We start from the raw sequence: 25,683 nt of genomic DNA on the forward strand, positions 1-25,683 counted from the left end.
TTTAAGACCAGGGAATACTGGTCGTGTGCCTTTAAGACCAGGGAATACTGGTCGTGTGCCTTTAAGACCAGGGAATACTGGTCGTGTGCCTTTAAGACCAGGGAAAACTGGTCTTGTGCCTTTAAGACCAGGGAATACTGGTCGTGTGCCTTTAAGACCAGGGAATACTGGTCGTGTGCCTTTAAGACCAGGGATTACTGGTCGTGTGGCTTTAAGACCAGAGAATGCTGTTCGTGTGACTTTAAGACCAGGGAATACTTACTGGTCCCGCGTCTTTAAGACCCGGGAATTCTGGTCACGTGCCTTTAAGACCAGGGAATACTGGTCACATGCCCTTAAGACCAGGGAATACTGGTCACGTGCCTTTAAGACCAGGGAATACTGGTCACGTGCCTTTAAGACCAGAGAATACTGGTCATGCGGTTTAGGTAAAATCTCACAGCGAGCGAGAAGCGCCAATTCAGGGGGCGGAGCCACAGGCACGACGTGGGCGGAGCCTCGAGACTTCCATGAATAGGCCCCAGCCGGGGCGTAAATTTCTGCAGCCGGCGTCAGCGTAGAAGTTAGGGGTGGTCACCCGTTGCAGCGCTTCCGCGTCAGGCGAAAAACGCCAGGAAAAAAGGCTAAGCCGCCTTGAGGCGACACAGTGCGCTCCTGGGGTGCGGCCTGCACATCGGCCGAAGCCGGGAGCTAAATCTTTTAGCCGGCTGGAGCGTTACCTCAGGGAGGTGGCCACAGGGAAGCCTGAGACTGCCTGTGAATATCCCGCTGCAGAAGCCCATCGCTGGCAGGATCCACTTACCAATGGTGCGCGTCCCGGCATGGAGCCGCCGCGGATGTCGGGTATTGCAGCGTGGACGGTGCAGGGATAGAGAGATAAACCTCAATCCATCATCCCTTTGTTAGGGAGGTGGAGAGGAACCGTCCGCCTCCTTGTCCGCTTTCACAGTGGTGGAGGCTGCCCGGACCATGGAGGGGGGCTTCACCATGAAGGCACCTCCGCTCCTGAAAGGGATTTCAACTGCGGCCTAGTCCGGCTGCAAAAGCCGGGGACTAAATTTATGGAGCCTGCCGGTGGAGCGCGTCGGCGGGCCGCGCGCCGAATGGTTGCCGCTGGCGTACCGGCCAGTGGCACCCCCAGGACCGCATCTTCCAGGCAGGCAGAGAGAGGAAGAATGGCCCCCGAGATCTGCAGGGCGCCTCTCGTCCCAGACGAGAAGCGCCGATATAGGGGGCGGGGTTACGGCCGTGGGAGGGATCTGCCCACTGCGGCCTACTCCAGCTGAAAAGCCGGGGACTAAATTTCCAGCCTACCTGGGGATGCGCGGCGGCCGCAACGGAGCGACGCTAACCGCCGCAGTTCCCGACCGCCGGCGCCTGTCCCCAGGGGCTCTGCCGCAAGTACCGCCGGCGCCTACCCCATAGAGGCCACTGCGGCCTACTCCGGGGACTAAATTTCCGGCCTGCCCGGCGGTGTGAGGTGGCGCGGCCGCAAAGCGATCCGGAGCGCAGGAGGGGAACTCCTGATGTACTCACAGTCCGGTAATGCAGGTCCCCCTGTCCCTGCGCGCTCCATCTCATCCTCTTCTGCAATCCCTTTGGGCTCCAAGTATGCAACGCCATGTGATGTGGGCCTTGTATGTCGGGCCACCGGAGAGGAACATTAGAGCAGGCTCTATGTGCTCGCCGTCTTGCAGGGGGAAGGGAAATCGGGACCAAAGATGGAAACCCGTTGCCCGAGTAAAATTTGGCGTGCTCCCGCGTCGCAGGAGAGGGACGGGGAGGTATACTCGCCGTGCTCGCCTGTTGCTGGTTCGGGGGAGAGCGGGTCCCATAAAAAAGGATCCGTCGCCCCCTTCACTCCGTTGGATAAAAAATAAAAATTTACAGAAAAATAAAAATTAAAATTAAAATAAGAAAGTTGGGGTCTGAAAACAGACCCAAGTGCCTCCTACAGACACTAAGCAAGAACTGGTTAGCTGAGGGCCAGCAGGAGGGTGTATACTGCAGGGGAGGAGCTAACTTTCTTTGTATTACTTAGTGTCCTCCTAGTGGCAAGCAGCATAACACCCACGGTCACGGTCTGTGTCCCCCAATGAGGCGTAGAAGAAAAAGAGAATACATATATACATACATACATACATACATCTACTAAATAATTGTCTAAGGGTCACTTCCGTCTGTCTATCCTTCTGTCTGTCTGTAACGGTTATTCGTTCGCTGATTGGTCTTGGCAGCTGCCTGTCATGGCTGCCGCGACCAATCAGCGACGCGCACACTCTGGAAGAAAATGGCCGCTCCTTACTCCCCGCACTCACTGCCCGGCGCCCGCATACACCCCTCCGCTCACCGCTCACACAGGGTTAATGCCGGCGGTAACGGACCACGTTATGCTGCGGGTAACGCACTCCGTTACCGCCGCTATTAACCCTGTGTGACCAAGTTTTTTTACTATTGACGCAGCCTATGCAGCGCCAATAGTAAAAACATCTAATGTTAAAAATAATAAAAAATGATTATATACTCACCTACGCCGACTTTCCCGCTCCTTGCGATGCAACTGGCATGTTCCGGTGCACGGATGGTCTGGCAGAAGGACCTGCCATGACGTCACGGTCATGTGACCGCGACGTCATCACAAGTCCTGCGTGCCTGCGTTGAAAGGACCTGCTGTGACGTCACGGTTACGTGACTGCGACACGGTCACGTGACCACGTCATCACAGCCTGGGACCGGAAGCGGCCAGCTGCACACGACACAGGCGACACAGCTACAACGGGCCAGCGGAAGGTGAGTATGTTTATTTTTTTAACCTGTGTCATACGTGGCTGGGCAATATACTACGTGGCTCTGGGCAGTATACTACGTGGCTCTGGGCAATATACTACGTGGCTCTGGGCAATATACTACGTGGCTCTGGGCAATATACTACGTGGCTCTGGGCAATATACTACGTGGCTCTGGGCAATATACTACGTGGCTCTGGGCAATATACTACGTGGCTCTGGGCAATATACTACGTGGCTCTGGGCAATATACTACGTGGCTCTGGGCAATATACTACGTGGCTCTGGGCAATATACTACGTGGCTCTGGGCAATATACTACGTGGCTCTGGGCAATATACTACGTGGCTCTGGGCAATATACTACGTGGCTCTGGGCAATATACTACGTGGCTCTGGGCAATATACTATGTGGACATACATATTCTAGAATACCCGATGCGTTTGAATCGGGCCACCATCTAGTACATATATAGGGGGCTTTACTGAGAACCACAAAGTAGAAACATTTCACACCTTCTGGCTCTTTTAAAGAGAGGTGCCAATTACAGCCTGACACCATCTATGAGAAAGTTTACACAAAGTTTCAGAGAAAATAATGTATTCATTGGTGGAGTGGCCATGGTCCAGTCACAAACCAGCAATTGGAGTATTAACATGAGAGGCTGGTTTAGCAATCTGCTCTCTAGAGTAAGTCTATAAGTTAGGCCTACACACAAAAAAAGATGTTCACATGTGGGGGCAGCCTGGAAAGCTGATGTGAGCCATTCCATATTTCTCCCTCAGGGACAGAGTACCAGACTGCAAAGTTCGATATTTCTGTAAGTTTTCTCCCTTCATTTTAGCACCGTTTTCGCATATTTGTAGGTCACTTTTTATTTCCATTTTTATATCCCTTATATTGTAAGCACTGTACCTTTTACATTAAAGCTTAAAACTTTAATATGTCTGAACCTTGTATGCTCTACAGCAGTGTTCCCCAACTCCGGTCCTCAAGAGCCACCAACAAGTCATGTTTTCAGGATTTCCTTAGTATTGCACAGGTAATTGAATGCTTGCCTGTCCAGGTGATGCAATTATCACCTGAGCAATACTAAAGAAATCCTGAAAACAAGACCTGTTGGTGGCTCTTGAGAACCGGAGTTGGGGAACACTGCTCTACAGAATCCATAGCCTTACAGTGTGTGCTCCTGGTGATTGGCATAGTAGCAGTAACATTTCCGGGACTCATCGCCCGTGTGTTCGGTGAGTGGTGGCAGCGTGTGTGAGTGGGGTGTGTTGACTGTGTCGGGGTGTGATTTATGCTCCCACTACAGCACAGGACAGAGGTTTACTGCTGGACAGAGAGAGGAGATAGAGAGGAGACAGATTAACCCTTGCAGGCGCAACCCCAAGTCACATGCTGAGAAGTGGGTACGTAACAGTAATATTAATCCAATGTAGATGAAACAAACCTAGTCCTGCTCACACAGCTGAGGATTTGTTACAATTAAAGCTAAGCCAAGCCGAGTCGTCAGATGTTAAAATTCTCTATTGGCAGATTATTAGGTAAATCACATCACGGCCGCCATTACATGAATGGGGGATGCTGCAGCGTCCCTGGTTACACCATTCTGTAGACATAGTGGTCTTATCACTCACAAGATGAATTTGGGAGGTCTCAGAGGTGAAACCACTGATCATGACTTCAATTAAGGACCCCCCAGAATGTCCTCACCTTCCGGACCGTACCGCTGTATTAATGGCTTTCTCCGCTTGACTGAAACCTTCAGCAGAACCTGAAAGAGCAAAAGTTCTAGATTTAGTTCAAGACAAACCCAAACCAGAGGAGATCAAAAATCAATAAATAACCCCCCTCCCCCAACGAGAAGGGACACACACCAATAGCGATGGACGTGATCTGAGTGTTCTGTTCGGCTGCCAGATCCTCCACGCGGCCGCTGGCATCATAGCCGGGGACGGAGCACATCAGCACTGGAGTGTTTGGTTTTACCTGCAGCGAAAGGAAACCCAAGGGGATCACACACACAGCAAACTCCGTAATGCCGGTAAGTCCCAGTGTGAACGCGGCACAGCGTTACCTCTGTGTCCACGATGTGCGCCAGGTCCAAGGGCTGATCCATGACCGACATGAAGCTTTCTCCGAGGATGGTGGAGACAAAGATGTGCGCCATGGCTAGCAGGCGGTCAGGACGGAAGGCTTGGATCAGGAGTAGGCGGTGCACAGCTTGGCCAATGGGCGCTAAAAAGTGAAGCAGCAGAAATTAGAGAACGCATTCAGGCAGATTTATCCGCAGTCCATCGCCCTGTGGAGTAATTCCCTAGACGCTGCATGCGAATGAACACTACACTCCTGTATATGGAGAAGTGAAGAAAATCCCTAATATTTACCAAGATCACCGCTGGCAATCAGCGATTAATAAAATGCAAAAACAAATTTGTCTCAGAGCTCAAGTTCAGCTACAATGAAGCATTGGAACGAAAGCACAAAACACTCAGCCATCCGCTGCAATGTATCAGCGCAAGAAAAAGGTATCAGCCTGTGGTCGCACTCAGGACTGGTCATGTCCTAGGTCAAGGATCAGACACCTAACAACTCCAAATGTGTGGGAATGCTGGTAGTTGTAGTATCATGATATATTTCTTTTCCCTAGCCCAGGTGTTGCTCGCACAGTGTTAGAGCGGTAATTTAACAATGAATACAACTGCAACAGATGCTCAGCTGTGAAATGTTAGTCAAGTTGCATCTTTTTTCTATGCATAACCCAGGCCCTCACTAAAAAAAGATGGAGCCCCCAACTTTAGCTTCCAGGCGTGCATCCCCCCTCCTCCGCTACGTACTTGCAGGTCTCTCCTCGTTCCATATATATGGGACCGTCTGTTCGGGAGAACTGCTCTCCAGCCAAATACAGAACTGCTGCAAAGAGATAAAGTCCATTGAGATCCAGACTCGCCAGGTCCAGGACGAGACCACCGTCATCCATAATACCCCAAAGCGCTTACATCATCGGCTTCAACCTTGGACATGACGTCCCTGAAGGCATTCAGATTAGCGAGCCTCATCATGGCCTCCACCTGCTCCTCGGTCAGACCGTTTATCTTGGGCACGGAGGAAGCGCCGAGGACAATCTCTTTGCCTCTGAGGAAATGCTGGAACTCGTGATCATATGTCGGCTCCCTGCAAATGGTAAAAAAGTGGACACCATGAACCAGTGCAATACAATGAGGAGAGAATACCAGCTGCTCACTGACCCCTAATATATAGGACCATATCATGTGTCTGCCGTATCGCCATCCTGTGCGACTCCTGCAATAAGGGACACACAGATTCCCTATTGAAGTGATAGTTACCCAATAGTCCCCTTCAGCTTGATCCTCGCCAGCAGCATGGCGAATGTTATGTGGTCCTGATGGAGCATTCCTCGAGCCACGCGGTTAAAAGCAACCTACAAAAAAAAAAGGTTAAAAGGTTGTAATCCGCATTATGAAGGCACCAGGATGACACCTGGTCAGAAAGCAAGACCGTAATCAGATGTGATAGGAGAATCTGCAGGGCAGTCGTCTCTCATTTACTCCAAGATGTCTGCATACCTGGAATAGGTCCTTAGTGATGACTGAGAGCCGCTGAGTGTGGTCTGTGGTGTTCTTCAGGTTGCCATTCTCGTACAACACTGTATGGTAAATATCGAGGAAGAACTGCAGCGAGTACTGGTACAGGAAGTGAATCTGAACAGAAGCAAATACATAAGTCATGAGAATGGATCCATCTGTCCGCACAATACCTTCTACCTTTGCCATTGTTCTATTACTTGTTTCAGAGACTCCATGGTAAAGTAGATGCTGCTACACGCTGTGGACAAGGGCAGGTACTGCTGAGACACAGTCTCCACCTCCTGCATGACAATATCAGTTTCCTCCACTTTTCGGGTGACCTCGGCCGCTTCTTTTTTCAGGTTTTCCAATGTTGTGATGATGGTGTCGTCATCCAGGATGCGACCTTTCACTTCATTCAGGGCCTGAAGCAGAGACTTCTCCAGCTGACGCAAGCGGAGCTGGAACTCGCCTACAAAAGCATAAAAGAGGGTCAGTCTCATGGACTCCGAGCACATCGTAGACCGCGAGTTGGACGTGGGCTCCACGGACACCTACCCTGCAGTTTCAGGAGGTCCGATCGTTTCTCGTCCACATCGGGCCTTTCTGCCTTTAGGACTTCATTCAGACACTGGCTCTGCAGGCTGCTGCGAGTCACCGTGAAGTTAACAAATGTCACTCGAGAGCAAATATCTGGTGGGAACTCAACCTAAGATGAAAGAAACAAGTCACCGTCACGCAGGTAAAGAGCAAGATTTACTACGTCTAGTGCACACCAAACTAAAAGTGGCAAACTTATCGCTGTGACTCGCACCGTTTCGGTGTGTTTTAGTCCGTCTGGTCTATTGATGGAGGACATCATTTGTCGGTAGGTGCTTGAGGTTGGCATAAAAACGTAGTTTAATGTCTTTGTGCCAACCTCAAATAGGTGAATACAGCCGAAAATGTCATCACAAGGTGACTCCGTCTGCATCAATCAAGTCTGTGGCGCTATTAGGGCAACAGCAATCCCTTTTTCCAGAGCTTCAGACAAAATCTTTGATAAATGCAGTGGCAAATGCCCCCGGGAACATCAAAGTGACGGCACCTACCGTTGGGTCTCTGGTAGAAAGGAAGATGACAAAAGACGGCGACAAATCAATGTCCTGATCCCCGAGTGTGATGAGCACTCTTCCTCCGGTTCTGCGGACCTCACGATTCAGCACAGGGTTCAGGATGGGATCATAGCTTTCCACATCCTGAGAAGAGACCACAATGCTATTATATCTAAACTCTCTGAAATCCCAAGACAACCCCTGATCTCCCGTGCACTGCAACGTCTCACCTGGACAAGCAAAGGATTACCAAATCGGAGAGCACTCTCCAAGTTCTTCCTAAAGGCATCATCCAAGAAGCTGGTGCGGGTGATCTTCCGATCCTTGTACTCGTTCATGATGAACTCTGTGGCTTGTCCGGAGGGATCAATGATCAGAGGATACCTACAGAGGAGCAGTGGTCACGTCTGCACCCAGACCCTCTTCTAGTGCCATCAGGCTTATTCACACGTGCACTCACCTATTGAACCGTTTCAGCATGATGGCGTTTTCAGTGCACAGGTCATCCGCAGGTAATGAGCTGGCCTGCCAGCGGAGCCGCTCGTCGGCATTGGACAAGTATTCCGTCCTGGCGATGTCCGTGCGGAACTGGACAGACGACAATTGTGTTACCGGAGACAACCGAGGATCTGATAATGGGGGAAGGAGAGAAGGAATCGGCCGTCTACCTGGACATTGGCTTGCTGCAAGTGATGGGACCATGTGGTGAACAAATTCTGCCGCATCTGCTGATCGAAGTACCCGGCGTAGGCAATGAAAGCTGCAGACAGCAAGCAGTCACCGGCAATGGTGGACATCTGGTTCTTGAAGGTCTCACTGGTTTTCTCCCAGCGATCTCGCTCTGCTGATAAACTCTTCAGAAGAGCCGTGCTGCGGTTCACCTACAATGACAATACTGTCAGGCACTACAAATCCCAGCATACCCCAGCAGCCTTACAAGCCATTTATTTTTGAACCTTTGCTTCCACTGCCGCCAAGTCGGCCTTGATGGCCTGAGCCTCAGAGATGAGCACGGCATACTCCTCCTTGTAGCGGGCGATGCTGGCCTCCAGGTCTCGGATCATTTGCTCCACTTCATTGGCTTTTTGCTGGTTATCTTTGGCATCGTCTTCCAGTTTCTGCAGCTCATTTCTCAGAGGCTCCACGCGTTTCAGCATGTCAGCATAGTTTAGCTGGTAAATGGAGTGGAAAAAAAAAGTATTCAGGGATGTGGAAAAGTGAGTGGGTCTGACTGTAGGGGCAGCAAGGAGGTGCTACCAGTGATACAATCCCTGTACAGGACACCGACAGCTTCCGTTTACCTGAGCGATTGCCCACTTCACCATAGGCCCGCAGGCCAGGGAAGCACGGTTCACGATCTCATAATTGTAACTGGGATTTGATAAATAATTCTTCTTCATCTTCTCCCGGATGGCGTCACTGGAGGAGCAGAAGATTGGATCAGATACAAGAAATGCAGCACATACAAAAGTTCAGACCATACAAATTCTGCACCTATTAATTCTCAAATTAAAAAATTCTGATTACCTGCAACTACCACTAGGGAGAGTATTAGAAAAAGGGATAAAGGGAGCTCCCCCTAGTGGTGGCTGCAGATAGGATCTTATGTATCTGTATACAGGGAGCTCCCTCTAGTGGTGACTGCAGACAGGATCTTATGTATCTCTGTATACAGGGAGTTCCCCCTAGTGGTGACTGCAGACAGGATCTTATGTATCTCTGTATACAGGGAGCTCCCCCTGGTGGCTGCAGACAGAATCTTGTCATCTATCTCTGTATACAGGGAGCTCCCCCTAGTGGTGACTGCAGACAGAACCTTATCATGTATCTCTGCATACAAGGAGGTCCCCCTAGTGGTGACTGCAGACAGGATCTTATGTATCTCGGTATATAGGGCGCTCCCCCTAGTGGTGACTGCAGACAGAACCCTGTCATCTATCTCTGTATACAGGGAGCTCCCCCTAGTAGTGGCTGCAGACAGGATCTTATCATGTATCTCTGTATACAGGGAGCTCCCCCTAGTGGTGACTGCAGACAGGATCTTATCATGTATCTCTGCATACAAGGAGGTCCCCCTAGTGGTGACTGCAGACAGGATCTTATGCATCTCTGTATATAGGGCGCTCCCCCTAGTGGTGACTGCAGACAGAACCCTGTCATCTATCTCTGTATACAGTGAGCTCCCCCTAGTGGTGGCTGCAGACAGGATCTTATCATGTATCTCTGCATACAGGGAGCTCCCCCTAGTGGTGACTGCAGACAGGATCTTATGTATCTCTGTATATAGGGCGCTCCCCCTGGTGGTGACTGCAGACAGGATCTTATCATGTATCTCTGCATACAGGGAGCTCCCCCTAGTGGTGACTGCAGACAGGATCTTATGTATCTCTGTATATAGGGCGCTCCCCCTAGTGGTGACTGCAGACAGAACCCTGTCATCTATCTCTGTATACAGGGAGCTCCCCCTAGTGTTGACTGCAGACAGAACCTTATCATGTATCTCTGCATACAAGGAGGTCCCCCTAGTGGTGACTGCAGACAGGATCTTATGTATCTCTGTATATAGGGCGCTCCCCCTGGTGGTGACTGCAGACAGAACCCTGTCATCTATCTCTGTATACAGGGAGCTCCCCCTAGTGGTGACTGCAGACAGAACCTTATGTATCTCTGCATACAAGGAGGTCCCCCTGGTGGCTGCAGACAGAACCTTATCATGTATCTCTGTATACAGGGAGCTTTCCCTAGTGGTGACTGCAGACAGGATCTTGTCATGTATCTCTGCATACAAGGAGGTCCCCTAGTGGTGACTGCAGACAGGATCTTACGTATCTCTGTATACAGGGAGCTCCCCCTAGTGGTGGCTTAAGACAATCTTAGGTATCACGACTGATTTCAAGTAGAACTTTGCAGCAGCCTCAAGAAATCTAGGCTAGTATCTGTAATGGTGACTCCCGAGTACATCACATCTACTGTGGCCAAAGAAAGTTTCTACAAATTATGACTGGGGACTTAAGGGTTGTATGAAGAAGGATGAGAAAGCTGCTCCAATCTACCAATACGGCAAGTTAGGGTGCAGCAGACCCAGATTGGTGCTGTAGGGGCAAAGGCTATAATCTCACTAACCCCATGGTCTAAACCCCATGAAACCTAATCAGCGTCTTCAGACGATCTGGCCAGCATGACCACGTGCAGCCACGTCCGTCGGGGATGACTGAGGATAGTTCTTCAGTACAGCAGGAATGCAATGGGATTTAAAGAGACAGCACAAAAAAGGGATGGAGAACAGAGGCATCTGCTGTTGCTGTAGTAGATGATAGGTGGAGACAGAAGCTGGAGCTTTAGAGAGCGAGCGGGATCCCGCTGTCCAGGACAGAGCGCGCAGGAGAAATACCTGAGATCTTCGGGGTTTAGGTTGATAATGTTGCCGATGAAATTATCCCTGAGAAAAACTGTTCTGATCTTTTTCCAATCAGTCGTCTCCTCTCCCAGAAGGAGACAGATCGACTCTAGGGCCAGTTTTACTGCGGCCGGTGGGTTGCCCATTGCCTTTACTTCAACAAGGTGCTGCCTCTTTATAGAGCTCACCGCTATTAGGAGGGTGAAAACAGGGTTAACGCTCGTGCAGGGTTAGTACGGAGAACGGCCGCTGCGGAGGAGTGAAAGAAATCCGCGTCCTGGGGAAGACGATGACCTGTCAGGGACAATATAAACTACCCTATAACTAAAGGACTACAACTCCTCTGGAATACAGGGAAGATGCCCAACTGCCTAGGAGGAGCTGTTCGACTGAGTCCATGAAGTAGACCATGCGTGCTGGGAGTTGTAGTCCCACCACTGTATAGGCATTTTTAGCATTTTCTGTATCCTGCGACTTCTATGACAGATTTCTTTCTCCATCCTCGGCAGCGGCGGTTCTGAACTTATCTATTCACCTGATCTCTTCAGCGGAAAAGTTTACAATAGTTGGAATGAAGTTTTCCCTCATTATGATGGATCGAATCTGCTTCCAGTCCGTTGTACTCTCGCCCAGCAGCAGACAGATGGACTCTAGGGCCAGCTTCACTGCTGCTGGAGGATTAGCCATAGAACGGACTTCGACCAGATGCTGCTTCTTTATAGATTTTACAGCTACGCCGGGATCAAAGACGATCAAAATGGACAGAAAAGAGACGGAAAAAAAAGAAAAAAAGTGGAGACAAAACACACACAGAGGGGGGGGGGGGGGGAGAAACAAAGTGAGGAAATCTGATTAGAAAAGTAATTTCGGTCATATCATAAAACATTCATTGATTTTCTGGCATTTCTTAGACTCCGTCTGTGAGTTCAGGTAACAGCAATGTTCTGTATCTGCACCAACAGCCGGTTTAAAAAGGCCCGAGCGATGGCGTCCCACAACCCCAGGGGCATTCACGGTTGTTTCCGGACATGCGGCCCCAGATAATAGCTGAGTATTAAGAATATGAGGGTGTAGGAAGGCAATGCTCGGGGACAGGAAGCCCCTTTAATAGCTGCTAGAAGCCACCTTCATACATACGGTAGCTCATACCTGTAATAGTTCTGCAAAGGATGAGCTCTTTCTGCAGAATATTTGCATTCAATAAAGGATCCCCTGGCATTGGGAGGAGAGCAGCGCTGATGAAGTTGCATCTGCCATGATCATATTGAACTGCAGGACCTTGGCTAGAAACCCTGTGCACCTCCTCCTGCCTGCATCTCCCTGTGATCTTATGCGAGCATTCGGCTACAACAATGGCAGTGCACTGGGCAAAAATCAGGAAGAAGGCGGTAAGCAGGGCTTCCATCCTGCGACCATTGAATACTGACATTGCTGCTAAATGAGTGTGAATCGATCCTCTCAACTCCCCAAAATATGGCTCCAGAGGACCCCTGTGACGCTGTAGCACCAGATGGTGTAGGGGTGCAGCACCTCTTCCCTGAGCAATATCCCTCCAATTTACCTACTACAGGAAGCATTAGAACCACCACACATTTAAGGCCGGCACGTTCCTGCCTATTCTGCAGGGTCTGGGCCGCTGCGTTGCTTTCACACTTCTGGTCTAGTTTATGCACAGGATGAGAGTGATTAGGCCGAGCTCATGTATGGAGGTCACGTACCGTTCTGAGCCTCGATGACGGCCGGCTCTACCTGATCCAGATCCTCCTTCACGCTCATCTGCTTGTCGGCAATGACAGCTTGTTGCTTGTGAAGCTGCTCCTGGATTTCTTGACTCATAACCTGAAGAGACGCAGAGTCATTTTATTTCGAGCTCATAACACAGATCCATTCGGGGGCCCCCAAATCCACACTTGTATGTACTATAAAACCCCCATGTTACATGGCATTATTAGTAAGCTCCTCACCTTTTTCTTTTCAGCCTCTTGCTGATCCTTCACCATTTTCTTTAACTTGTCATTAGCGGCAGCGTTTTTCACTTCTAGTTCCTGACTTTTAATCCTCAAGTCACGACGCAGTTCTTCCACCTGAGGACAGGAAAGAGGATTTATCATACATCAGCGGCTAGACCGGCTTCATTATGCGAGTTCTGTACAAGATCTGGCTTCTAAATGTTAAAACCAACCACAGCTTCCCCTTCCTCCACCAGGAGGACAGTCTTGGCTTTTCTTACCTGGTCGACCGTTTCTTTGATTTTTCGCAGACCGACGTTCAGGTGCATCTGCTGTTCCTCCAATTCGCTGCGCTTCTCATTGAACAGATCGGCATAGTGGTTGATGAAATCCAGGTAATGACGAGGCGTGATTGCCATGGTTCTGCCGCCTCTCTTGGCAAGGCGAGTATTGGCCTGCGGGTAAAGCCTCAGTCAGTGCACCCAACATGTCACATTCGGCTGAATGACAAGTGACCTCATTCCTGGATGTATGTGGAGAGGACTGTACTGTAGATAAGGAGCGACTCTGGTTTGGGACCCAAATGAGGAGCCATAAAAGCTGGGCGACCTGACTGGTGGGGTGCACACAAGCTGAACACAGCAGGTCGACCTCACTAGAGGTGGGCACACAAGCTGCACATGGAAGGGCAACCTCACTAGCGTGGGTCACACGAGCTGGACTGTAGGAGCGTTGTCAGCTAAGACTAAGGGTACCTTCACACTAAGCGACTTTGCAGCGAGAACGACGACGATCCGTGACGTTGCAGCGTCCTGGATAGCGATCTCGTTGTGTTTGACACGCAGCAGCGATCTGGATCCCGCTGTGATATCGCTGGTCGGAGCTAGAAGTCCAGAACTTTATTTCGTCGCTGATCACCCGCTGTCATCGCTGAATCGGTGTGTGTGACACCGATCCAGCGATGTGTTCACTTGTAACCAGGGTAAACATCGGGTTACTAAACGCAGGGCCGCGCTTAGTAACCCGATATTTACCCTGGTTACCATTGTAAAAGTAAAAAAAACACTACATACTCACCTTCTGATGTCTGTCACGTCCCCCGCCGGCAGCTTCCCTGCACTGAATGTGTCAGCGCCGGCCGGCCGTAAAACAGAGCACTGCGGTGACGTCACCGCTGTGCTCTGCTTTACGGCCGGCCGGCGCTGACATTCAGTGCAGGTTAGCCGCTGGCGGGGGACGTGACAGACATCAGAAGGTGAGTATGTAGTGTTTTTTTTTTTTTACTTTTACAATGGTAACCAGGGTAAATATCAGGTTACTAAGCACGGCCCTGCACTTAGTAACCCGATGTTTACCCTGGTTACCCGGGTGCTGCAGGGGGACTTCGGCATCGTTGAAGACAGTTTCAACGATGCCGAAGTCGTTCCCCTGATCGTTGGTCGCTGGAGAGAGCTGTCTGTGTGACAGCTCCCCAGCGACCACACAACGACTTACCAACGATCGCATCGCTGGTCGTGATCGTTGGCAAGTCGTTTAGTGTAACGGTACCTTAAGGGTAACAAGCATGTCCCTTTTAAGTTGACATTACTGAGATTCTATGGTCCCTATATAGGGGCGGTCAGGCGGATCCCCTGGGCCACCACTGAAACATTCCTCACAGGTAATAGTGCGTATTTCAATATTATAGCATTTATCTTAAGCACTCTGCACTTTACCTCTCTCAGCTGGAGATAGGATTATTTGGTCCCCATTGTTTGATCTCCACGTAGTTAGCTTGCTTGCTACAAGTTGGATTAATTTCCCTGGAGGCTTTGCTTATTTATATAGGTGCCTGTATGTATGCTTATAATTGTGGGGGTGTTTTCGGTTGCTAGATAGTAATATTTACTCTATAATTAGATTTACCCGGAATACTGGCCCATTTGTGATCCCGCCTGCCCTTTAACGTTTTTTATGCTTCCTTTGTATGTTATTCACGGTTGTTGTAACATTCCCTTCACGATGTATTCATCAATAAAATTTATAATCTTTCTACAAAATTTTGGACTTTTTGATCGTGAGGTTCTGTTGTTTTTGTTTTCCCTATAACATGTACAACAGCAGAGACTTTGAATTACCTGGTGAAGGGTCTGGTGTACAAACACGCAACCGTTGACGATGGCTTCCCTGTGAGTTGGAGGCTGGGGAAGCTTGTCGTAGACCACAGGCATGTAGTCAGGTACAATGTAGTTTGGTTTCTCAAGATCCATTTTGCTTGTAAACTCCTTTCCGACCTGGTAGAGCGCCTCTGTCGACCAATCACCAAACCAGTTCAGCACGCACCTAAAAATGTATGTAGAGGTGGTGGATTAACATTTGCCTGAGAAGTGGGTCCTATCCTGGCACCTTGGGATCATCGTTCGCCGCAAACAGACCTGTTAAACAGAGCAGGGGAGGTGGCTGCTCGGTCTTTCAGACCTTCTGAGGACGGGTTCATGGTGAAGACAACGTGGAGGTTGCGGATGACCTGGCTGGTGAACCACTTGTACAGCTCCTCGTGAGAATCCAGCATGAGTCCTTCCTTCTGAGCTCCCTCCTTACATTGTGTCATCAGTGTGGAATATTCGTCACCTTCAAACAAGCCTGGAACCTACAGAAATGAGAAGCGCAGGCGGTGAGCACACCCACATGTCCCGAGCTTCTCAGCCACACACACACACACACAGGACTTTACCTCTCCGTTGGCCAACAAGGTGTTCATCCGCTCCAGGAACCCGGAATCCAGGACGTTGGACTCATCCATGATAAAGGCGATCTTCTCATTTTTGCAGCCCGAGCGTCTCAGCACAGCCCGAAGATCTTCATCAAAGTCCTCACCGGTGTATTTTCTGTGTACCTACATCGACGGAAGGAGAACAGATAGTGAATGGAAACTATGGGAGGAGCCACCAGCACATGGCCATCCGATCAAGAGACTGGTACAGACCTTAATCTGGTAGACGCTCAGACCGTTCATCCAGGCAACAAAACGCGACAGTGTGGTCTTTCCTGCTCCACTCACTCCGATGAGAAGCAAGTGACCCTGAGGTTGGCGGAAAATCCTGAAAAGGAAGAAAAAAAGAGTGCGATCTGTAATTGGGCATGCCCACAAATCCCCTGGGGGGTGAGCAACAGAAGTCACAACAGCATTTTTAACTTCCAAATGACGAAGTCTGAGTTGTCCTAATCCCGATGGGTGTGCTCGAGATCTGACATGCGATTGACGGATGTCATATCAGCAGCGCCTCCAACCTCCTGATGCTGGAGTGACATTACCTGTCAATCCTGAGGACATGGTCCAGGACTTCATTGAACAGTACGAGAGGCACATCCAATTCTTCCTCGTAGAAAACTTTCAGGCGAGCCTTGACATAGTCTCTCAGCTCTTCCTGGTCCACTGGGATGTAATCCTGCAAGAATGAAGGAGATTTAGCGTGGGGATGACTGCTACAGATTGAAGGCACGTAACTAGCTCCGTCCAGTGCGACGCATCATCTGGGAATACCTTGGACAACCAGTTGCTGTACAGGATGGGCCGGTTTAATGCCTTCTCTTTCTCCACATTGGGGAAGTGTTTCAGGGCGACCATGTCAATGTTCTCATCGGTCCAGCGTCGCTCTTCATCTTCCACGAGTCTGACGTAATAAAGATGAGGGCAAAGTTAGATAAAGGCCTGCACTGAATGCAGAGAGCACTCACATTGCCGGCAGATATAGTGCAAATTCACCTGTCCTGGAAGAGGCGAAGAGCTTCATGGGCCCAAATTCTGATCAGTCCTTCCACAGGCAGGGTTTCGAGTGGCCGCAAGGCTTCAAAAATGCCCCTTACCCACCGCGTCATTTCACGGGGGGAGTAGATATAGTGGGGCTGCGTGTCCTGAGTAAATCGCTCCTGCAATCACAAATAATGATGCTGAGCGACTACACGAAAGTATATGGCGAAAAGACCCCGATTATCATACATCACTTACCTGAGACATTGTGTAAAACTCAACCATGGCAGCGGTCAGCGGCTCTGCGTACGTGCGCAGCGATGGAATGAGCCGCAGCATTGCACGGTTGAAGGTGCCATAGATCTGGGTCAAGGATGCTGGTCCTGGATAGTCAACGTACACCACAGGGACGTGGCGCAAGAACCTAGATGGAAGGTAATTCTGGTGATGCCAGAGTCCAAACTGAAAAATGAGAAGAAAATGGCAATACTGCCCCTACCTGTGAGACAGAGGCTTTCTTCCAGGATCAGTAGGAGGATTGCAAGCTCCTACGAACTGAATTCTTTCCAGTTTGACCCAGGTTTGATCTGAGGTCCTGTAGAAACCTCCATGTTCCACCATCTGTGCAAATAAGACGCCATATAAGAAGTCAGATTATGGCTAGTGCAGTCAATATAGAAATCTCCGCCTTAGCAGAAGATTAGGAACGATATATGCAGCACGGCACGATATGCACACCTGACGGATGAAAGAGATGACCCTCTGGGTGCCGTATTTGTCCATATCCGGCAAGTTTATTTCATCACAGAACAGTACCAGCCATTTCCCAAGCTGAACGGGGGCAAGGACGACGCCATTCGGTGTCCGTCGGTATTCGCAGTAGTGATCGAAGGTTTTCAAAAGCAGTTCTGGGGTGGTGGCACTAGAGAAGTTCAAGCCAACAACCTGCAAAGCAAAAAAAAAAACAACAACAAAAAAAAAAACAAAGCGGTAAGGCATTGCTGAATTAACAGGAAATTCCTTCAAAAACCCTCAAGAGCGCAAAATATTTCAGCTTTACCTCCATGTCGGGCAGAGCCCTTAAAGCACTGAAGAGCGTCATGGTCTTTCCTGAACCAGGAGGACCGCACAGGACGAGGGGTTTGTGTTCGGCCAGCCACGTGTAGAGGAGGGCCTCGTGCCGCACCGTATCCAGCGTAGGCACAACCACATCTGGTGCCGCCACTTTGTGAGTTTCAACTTCGATCTGAGGAACCTTGGATTGCCAAGGAAGCCACTCGCCACTGATGGACACCTGGAGATTGGCACTGAAAGGTTAAAATTTATGGCCATATAGAAAGAACGATAATCAACCATGATTGGAAGCTGCCACGTACCTCATAGTCAATGATCGGAATGTTAGGGGTAGTCGGCAGCGGAATAGTGGTGATCCTCCTGATATACTCGCCAAGCTCTGCCCTCATTTTCAGACGGCCATCGCCGGAGAACGACCACAGTACGGCATAGATCAGATACCGCTGTGGAAAACACACTGATACCAAAGGGGAATATCACCTAAATCGAAGCTAAAAGTGAACATTTTGCTCCAGCCTCTTACCTGTATGTAGCGTTCTAACTGGTCAATTGGCATGGGGAAGTCTGGGTGATTGGCATTGTACTGGGCGATGTTACGACAGGCCTGGTGCAGCATTGAGAAGAGCGAGCCCAAGCATCGCAGGCGGGTCAGGTCCATGATGTGCTCCAGTTTGAAGGCATACTCCAGGGCCTTGATCACCAGCCCACTGGATGTGAAGTATGGCTGCAGAACAGTCGCTGCATCCCGCTGGATCTATGGGGGGGGTTGGGGGAAAGAGTCAAAATGTATGAAAACTGATAAAATGGGATGACAGCGATATCCTATAAGTGTCGTCCAGCACCGGTCACTTCCGCACTGCTGAAGTCGTGCACCCATGTTATTAGTTGGGATGACTTGTGCACGAGTCATCAGGTGTAGAAGCGAGAGGTGCTGGACAACCCCTTTAATGCTACAGGGATGTACTTTAAACTAGTGGTGACCATCAAGCAGATGGCGGCTGTGCCAAGCTTGTACCTGCAGCATGGGAGACGCGGACTCTTCTCCTTCATCTTCTTTGCCCTTTCTCATCCGCTGAGCTTCATCTTCGCCTTCATCCAGTGGGATACTGCGCATCCTGGCCAGGAAGTTGTTGAAGATCATGTCTGTGCTCAGAACATCCTCACTGAACCAGACCATGCCGCATCGGGACACCGTGGCCAGCGTGGCGTACTTCAGGTCCTGGACTTCGAACATGATGCGGACCTGCGGTGAGAGAAGTCGGCCCCGATTACCTACCTAAAGTATATGGATCTTAAATGGTTTCATGGAATGGGTGCTCTGAGGAGGCAGAAATTCCAACACACCCCCCTACACCAAAAAATGGGCTTAGTGCACCTCAACTCTGCAATTGTGACACCATAGCGCATCATTCTGGTAACAAGTTTGAAAAATATGTCCACCTTTTTCCCCCATACACAGCGCTGTCCCCATCCACAGCTGGGGTGCGGGATCACAGGTCAGCCCCATTCACGTTAATGGAACCGAGCTGCAGTATCAGAAACAAACCATAAAGAAGTGCAGTTTTTGCAGCCATGTTTTTTTTCTAATACTGGACAATGTCTAAGATACTTAAAAAAAAAAATATTATGGCCATTATAAAGAAGTAAAACACAATAGTACTATCATCAGACGTTACATTTGGGGGCAGGCTGAGACGCTCTCCATTCGGAAGTGTGAGGAGTTTGTTATCATCCAAGACGGAGTTCAGGTTCTCGACCCATTCAGGATCCACATCACCATCGAAGATGATCCACTGGCGCTTCTGCAGCTCCCCACGAACATTGTCGATGATCCTGCAGAAAAAAGACGTTTAAAGGAACAGGTTTTAGCTTGATAGAGAAACTACAGCCACAGGTGCTAGCGACTCGTGTGGAGTTTGCAGGTAGACTCACTTCCTGAGGACGTGGGTAAACAACCCGTCTGTCCATTCTCGGGTGTTTGGATCCAGGGTACCGTACAGATGGTCTTTGCTGATGGCTTTAGGATCAATGATGTGAGCGACTCCTTCCACTCCCTCCAGTCTCTCCAAAGCCTTCAGCAGCACTCTCCATGCCAAGGTCTTTCCACTGCCTGAGGGTCCGACCATCATCAGGCCGTGGTTGATTTGGGTGATCTGGTAAAGCTGAAGGACCTGTTTAAACGGTAGACATGGGTTACTAGGAACATTCAGTCACACTGCAGGTCAACAGCCATTTATTAGACATCGTACCTTCTCCACCCACATTCCACCAACTTCTTCTCCATCTCCGTATGTCAGGTACATCTCCTGGCACACCTTCTTCAGCTCCTCTCGGAGTGCGGTCATTTCACCGCGGTGGTACTGAACTCCAGGGAACACGTCTGACAACAGAGAGAAGAGCAGAGGGATGTCTTCTGCAACCAGCTTGGGCACCATGGTCTCACAGACACTTTGGATCAGGATCTGCCAGAAAAAAAAGAGTGCGAGTCCAATACTACATAACTTCACAAGATCTGCGCTGACGGGCAGTGGTTGTGCGGGAACACCATCTCACTTCTTGCTCAGGCAGATTCTCCGCCACTTCCCCTTCGTCGGTAGATTCTCCACGTTCTTCCTTCTCTTTCTTGATCTTCTGAATCCGCTCTCTCTTCACATTGCCTGCGCTCACCAAGACGCTTTTCAGGGCTCGAAGGCCAAAGTCATAGTGGCTCTGAGATGACAGTTGTTCATCACACAATCTGCAGGCGGAAAAAGAAAAAATACCGATTGTAGTTTCCAGTTTTTATTTTATTGAGGGCTTGAATTAGAACCAGGGTTACACGAAAACAATTAATGATGTATAACGAGGATACAAGATGTGGTTTTATCCCTTCATGACATGGCGATTTTCAACTTTTCTCCTCTCCTACTAAGAGCCATAACTTATTTTCTTTATTAGTGATGAGCGAGTATACTCGTTGCTCAGGTTTTTCCGAGCATGCTCGGGTGGCCTCCGAGTATGTGAGTGCTCGGAGATTTAGTTTTTTTGTCGACAATGCAGCTGCATGATTTACGGCTGCTAGCCAGCCCGAGTAAATGTGGTGGTTACCTGGCTGCTAGGGAATCCCCATTATGTATTCAAGCTGTCTAGCAGCCGCAAACCATGCAGCGGTGTCAAACACTAATTCTCCGAGCACTCACAAATACTCGGGAGACCACCCGAGAATGCTCGGAAAAACAAGCAAGAGTATACTCGCTCATCACTATTCTTTATCGCTTCATTGGTGGACACGTAAGCATGGTGTATGCTGCTGTCGCTAGGAGGCTGACACAAAAGCAAAAAAGAAAAATAGCTCCTCAGCAGTGTACAACCACCGACTGGCACAAAACTCATCAGTTTTAGCTTGGTGTCAGTAGGAGGCAGACCTGGATCTGATCCTAGATACAGCTTTTCCTTTTCAGGTCACCTGTTGTGTTTATTAATCTTTTCACCTTTTTCTTTCAGGTTCTCCTTGTACTAGGTAACAGGGAGTAATAGGTAACAGGGAGTAATTTCTCACCCCGTTTTCCCGAAATTGGGCCACCGAGAGAACAGTGTGGCGTCACCCATATCACCCACTCTTGGACCCGTAGGCCAGGACCTATTCCCGTCACCTCGCTGTGCTTCAGAGCAATTCCTTTTGGCAGACCCTAGCCCAGAGCGGGCCGAGAGGAAGTCATTTGCCTGTGGCCTTCCTCCTCTTTAGGGGTTGACACCATCTTCTGCACTGTCAGGGACCAGGATGGTGTGGGAAGGAGGATGCTTTATTCCAGTGGCCCCATTCCTTGGGGCATCCCGACAACATCCTCACAAGCAGGAAGGAACCGGGACCCACTTCAAGGTATGTCCCGTATTCTTTCCCATGCCTCCAATCCTGTCACAGCTGGACCACGGCTAAATCCAGGCCCTTCTGTTAATTTAGCCCTGGATTTGGGCCTTCTCCTGAGCTCTGTGTAGCCCCGCCCCCTTATTGGTACCCCGACCAACCAGTGGTAGCCATCTGGTGAGCACGCTTTTTGCCCAACAAGAGTTTATTTCTCCCTCCCTGACACCCGAGACATGCCCCCTGCATTGTGTGTGTCTGCGCGATCCTTTGTGCGCTTTTGCAGTCCGTCACCTCTCCTGGTTCCAAAGGACACAGCAGGCGTCCATCTTCTAACCTGCACTGGATCTGAGGGACATAGCAGCCTACGCAGCGTCATCTGTTATTGGGTAGGATCAGCCCAGCCTGGTTATTTCCCCTGTTCAGAGGGGCTTAGCCCTTAGCAGTACTCCTAGACCCTCACTTATGCATTCTCTCAAGCTAGCCCATTCCTGTCCCACTGTAACCACTACGCCTGTGCCATCTGTAAAATGAAGTGGCCCTCAGGCCAGTCATCTGCTTTCTGCCAGTCTTGCAGCCCCTTCCTCCATGTCTGCATCATAGAAGTCTCCCACCGCCCGGCAGGAGAGCACACCCCCTGCACCAGAGTGGGCTGTTGCGCTGTCCCAATCTGATCAAGGTGTCACAGTCCCTGGTCTGGATCCTAGAACTACAGAACCTGTCTGCAGCCACCAGTGCTCCAAATGCCTCCCACGGTGATTTAAATGCACCCGATTGCCACCCCCAGGAGGGCAGATCTAGGACTAAATCCAGGAAACAGGCTCACTCCAGTTACCCTTCTAGCTCTCCAGGTCCATCTACATGCTCCAGGATGCCCTCCAAGTCCCATGCCTCCTCCCCTGAGGTGGTTGGTTCCAGGGTCTGATATGGAATCCCAGTCAGATTAGGACCCCGACTCGGACCAGAATTCCAAACTCTAAAATATGGTTGACAGCCTCATTATGTTAATCAGACCCTTCACATTAAAAAAGGACAAAATCCCCCCACCCCCGGGGATCAATCTGTCTCCTTTAAAAAGGGTAAAATGTCCTTCTCGGTAATTCTTCTAATCACAGGGAGTTTGACGCAATCTTCACTAAGCAGTGGGAACATCCAGAGAAGCGGTTTCCAGGTAGGAAAAAAGATATTCTGTACCCCTTCAGTCCAGACCTCATCAAGAAATCATCAGGGTCGCCAACTGTTGATCCTCCAGTCTGTCCTCCCAAGACTGTTGTCTCTTCAAGACTGTTCCTCCCTTAAAAAGACTCCACTGACAGGAAGATAGAGTCCCTGACTATGTCAGCCTTTGAAGCCGCAGGTGCCTATGTCCAGTCTTTGCTTCCACCTGGGTAGCCAAGACCATCTCCGCCTGGGCAAAACTTCTGACGGGATTTTATCGGCCGCCTCTCCAGAAGAGCTAGCTGATCTTGCTGAGGAGATCGCGCACGCAGGGAAATATCTACTGACCGCATTACTGGATGCTGCCAGTAGTTCAGCTCGAGCCCCAAGCAATATCGTTGCCATTTGGAGGATTCTTTGGTTGAAGGCTTAGAACGCGGACCCTCCGTCCAAAAAGTCTCTTACCAACGTCCTTTTCCAGGGTCCTAGGCTCTTTGGGTCCAGGCTGGACCGGATCATTTTGGACCCCACTGGTGGTAAGAATACTTTAACCAGGAGGCGTCCTCTCCAGTTTCGTTCCTTTCGTCCCTTCTTTCCCCCCTGAACCTCCTTCCATCAGGACTGCTCTCCTGTCCAGCAAGAGAGAAGGAAGCCGTCCTTCAAGCCTGCCCCTCACTGGCATCCAAAGGGTCGCTCCTCAAAACCCTTTGGGACCCGCTCCAACAGATTTTCATCTACGTGATGGGTCACTCCCACCTGGGAATCCTTCCAGGGTGGGTAGCTTCTTTTCCGGGACACTATTTTCGTTGGTGGACGAAACCTGTTTCAGAGAGATCGTGACTTCAGGCTACAAGATCGAATTTTCTTCTCCCCCAGGAGGACTCTTTCCAGTCCGTCCACCAAAACTCCCGACTCAGGTCCCAGGCTTTCAAGCCATTTCCTCCCTCCTTTGGACTGGGGTAATTGTACCCGATCCCTTTCATCAACGCTTTTCAGGGTTTTACGCCAATCTCTTCGTGGCTCCAAAGAAAGACTGTTCCCTTTGTGATATTCTGGTTCTCAAATTGTTAAACTGGCGGGTCCATCTCCATCACTTCTGGATGGAGTCTCTACACTTGGTAATTGCCTCTATGGAACTGGAGGAGTTTTTCTGCTCTGTTGATGTTCACGATACCTACCTACACATCCTTATTTGTGTCCTACATCAGATATTTCTTTGGGTCATGATCCAGGAGGAGCACTACCAATTCACAGCCCTTCCCTTTGGCCTGGCCTCTGCCCCCAGGGTGCTTACGAAGGTTATGGCAGCGGTAATGACCATTCTTAATCCTAGGGGGATACTCATCCCTTACCTGGACGATCTGTTGATCAAGGGCCCGTCCTTCCGAGACTGCCATCAGAGCCTTCAGATCACCCTGGACACTTTGCCTGTTGGCTGGATAGTCAATACAGAAAAGTCTTCCCTATTCCCATCTCGGCACCTGGTATTCTTGGGCATGCTGTTCAACACAGCTCGAGCCAAGATCTTCCTTCAAGAAAAGTTCTCTTCTCTTTGCCTGGTAATCCAAAGCCGTACCCTTTGCCCAGTTCCATACCTGTCCCCTTCAGCCGGAACTCTTGTCAGCTTGGCACAAGAGGACCTCTTGCCTAGACCGGCCCATTCTACCCCCCCTCCAAGGTGAGAAAGTCTGACATGGTGGACCCTCTCCCCCTCTGTTCTGCACGGGAAATCCTTCCTCCCGCTCTGCTGGCAAGTTGTCACCACAGACACCAGTCTCCTTTGATGGGGTGCGTTTTTTCTCCATCACACCATTCAGGGTCTCTGGAACTCTCAGGAGGCCGGTCTTCCCATGAACTTGCTGGAAATCAGAGCGATTTACCTTTCCCTTCGCCACTGTCAGGATCACGCAGTCTGTGTTCAGTCAGACAACACCACTACCGTGGTGTATATTAATCACCAAGCAGGACGCTTAGCAAGTTAGTCATGACGGAGGTAGCGAGAATCCTGCTTTGTGCAGAGTCACATACACGTAATATTAGCAGTCCACATCTCGGGGGTGGACAATTGGGCAGCAGATTACCTGAGTCGGCAGGGCCTTGCGCCAGGCGAGTGGTCTCTCAACATCGCTGTATTCGACCAGATCTCTCAAAGATGGGGCACATCCGGACGTTGACCTAATGGAATCTCGGATGAACCACAAGGTGCCTCATTTCGTAACCAGGTCCTGCGACCCTTTAGCCATTCTGTGGTCCCAATTCCAGCTGCCCTACCCATTTCCTCCTCTCTTGCCGATTCAGAGAGTCATAAAAAAGATCAAGGCAAACGGAATTTCGATAATTCTGGTAGCTCCGGGCTGGCCCAGAATGGCGTGGTACTCAAGAGTTCGTAAACATGCTCGCGAAGTGACATAGAGGCTTCCAGACCTTCTCTCGCAGGGCCCCCTCTTCCACCAGAGATCACGGTCTCTGAATTTAGCAGCATGGCTGTTGAGGCCGCCGTTCTTTCCCCCTCAAGTCATTCAGACAATGATTAACGCAAGAAAACCAGCATCCTTGCACATTTACCATAGATACTGGTAAGCCTTCAGGACATGGAAGTCAATAGTTCCACTTCCATGTCCTTTTCCCTTCCCTCAATACTAGCCTTTCTTCAGTCAGGTCTTGATTCCAGACTCGCACTCAATACCCTTAAGGGTCAAGTCTCCACGCTTTCAATCCTTTTTCAGCTAAATCTCGCCTCTCGTCGCCAGGTCAGGTCTTTCCTTCAGGGAGTCGCTCGCCCGGCACCTTATCGTCCTTGGGAAGAGCCGTGGGATCTGAATCTTGTACTAGGCGCTCTTCAGCGGCCTCATTTCAAATCCATTTAGGATATTCAGTTCTCTCCTTTCACGGAAGGATGCTTTTCTGGTAGCCATCACTTCCATCAGGAGAGTCTTTGAGCTGGCGACACTATCTTGCCGTTCCGTTTCTCGTTTTACATCAGGACAAGGTGGTCCTCAGACAACGTTCCTTCTTTTCTGCCTAAGGTTGTCTCTTCATTAATGAAGAGATTGTTCTTCCCTTC

General features: G+C 50.0%; 1 protein-coding gene across 3 annotated transcripts in view; it reads right to left on the reverse strand.

The window, feature by feature from the left end:
- DYNC1H1 (dynein cytoplasmic 1 heavy chain 1) overlaps window positions 1-25,683 on the reverse strand; it is an 89,026-nt gene that overhangs the window by 16,172 nt on the left and 47,171 nt on the right. Inside the window, exons 30-66 of one of the 3 annotated variants that reach the window (XM_077269188.1) lie at window positions 20,174-20,357; window positions 19,870-20,082; window positions 19,553-19,791; window positions 19,297-19,453; window positions 18,636-18,863; window positions 18,144-18,374; window positions 17,923-18,063; window positions 17,607-17,840; window positions 17,285-17,491; window positions 17,046-17,167; window positions 16,805-16,970; window positions 16,562-16,725; window positions 16,340-16,469; window positions 16,111-16,244; window positions 15,782-15,896; window positions 15,530-15,691; window positions 15,231-15,445; window positions 14,934-15,138; window positions 13,098-13,271; window positions 12,832-12,951; window positions 12,586-12,706; window positions 10,862-11,057; window positions 8,772-8,889; window positions 8,427-8,642; window positions 8,139-8,351; window positions 7,931-8,058; window positions 7,701-7,854; window positions 7,468-7,614; window positions 6,935-7,085; window positions 6,595-6,848; window positions 6,377-6,511; window positions 6,137-6,231; window positions 5,789-5,963; window positions 5,627-5,702; window positions 4,867-5,027; window positions 4,667-4,778; window positions 4,503-4,563 (exon numbers count right to left, since the gene is read on the reverse strand). In XM_077269188.1, coding sequence (XP_077125303.1) covers window positions 4,503-4,563; window positions 4,667-4,778; window positions 4,867-5,027; window positions 5,627-5,702; window positions 5,789-5,963; window positions 6,137-6,231; window positions 6,377-6,511; window positions 6,595-6,848; window positions 6,935-7,085; window positions 7,468-7,614; window positions 7,701-7,854; window positions 7,931-8,058; window positions 8,139-8,351; window positions 8,427-8,642; window positions 8,772-8,889; window positions 10,862-11,057; window positions 12,586-12,706; window positions 12,832-12,951; window positions 13,098-13,271; window positions 14,934-15,138; window positions 15,231-15,445; window positions 15,530-15,691; window positions 15,782-15,896; window positions 16,111-16,244; window positions 16,340-16,469; window positions 16,562-16,725; window positions 16,805-16,970; window positions 17,046-17,167; window positions 17,285-17,491; window positions 17,607-17,840; window positions 17,923-18,063; window positions 18,144-18,374; window positions 18,636-18,863; window positions 19,297-19,453; window positions 19,553-19,791; window positions 19,870-20,082; window positions 20,174-20,357 — 6,054 coding nt within the window. Of the gene's footprint in view, window positions 1-4,502; window positions 4,564-4,666; window positions 4,779-4,866; window positions 5,028-5,626; window positions 5,703-5,788; window positions 5,964-6,136; window positions 6,232-6,376; window positions 6,512-6,594; window positions 6,849-6,934; window positions 7,086-7,467; window positions 7,615-7,700; window positions 7,855-7,930; window positions 8,059-8,138; window positions 8,352-8,426; window positions 8,643-8,771; window positions 8,890-10,861; window positions 11,058-11,402; window positions 11,599-12,585; window positions 12,707-12,831; window positions 12,952-13,097; window positions 13,272-14,933; window positions 15,139-15,230; window positions 15,446-15,529; window positions 15,692-15,781; window positions 15,897-16,110; window positions 16,245-16,339; window positions 16,470-16,561; window positions 16,726-16,804; window positions 16,971-17,045; window positions 17,168-17,284; window positions 17,492-17,606; window positions 17,841-17,922; window positions 18,064-18,143; window positions 18,375-18,635; window positions 18,864-19,296; window positions 19,454-19,552; window positions 19,792-19,869; window positions 20,083-20,173; window positions 20,358-25,683 lie in introns of all 3 variants that reach the window. The other 2 variants (XM_077269191.1, XM_077269179.1) reach the window with 2 other exon arrangements.

This window comes from Ranitomeya variabilis, chromosome 1 (assembly GCF_051348905.1).
Source record: "Ranitomeya variabilis isolate aRanVar5 chromosome 1, aRanVar5.hap1, whole genome shotgun sequence".
Lineage (NCBI taxonomy): Eukaryota > Metazoa > Chordata > Amphibia > Anura > Dendrobatidae > Ranitomeya > Ranitomeya variabilis.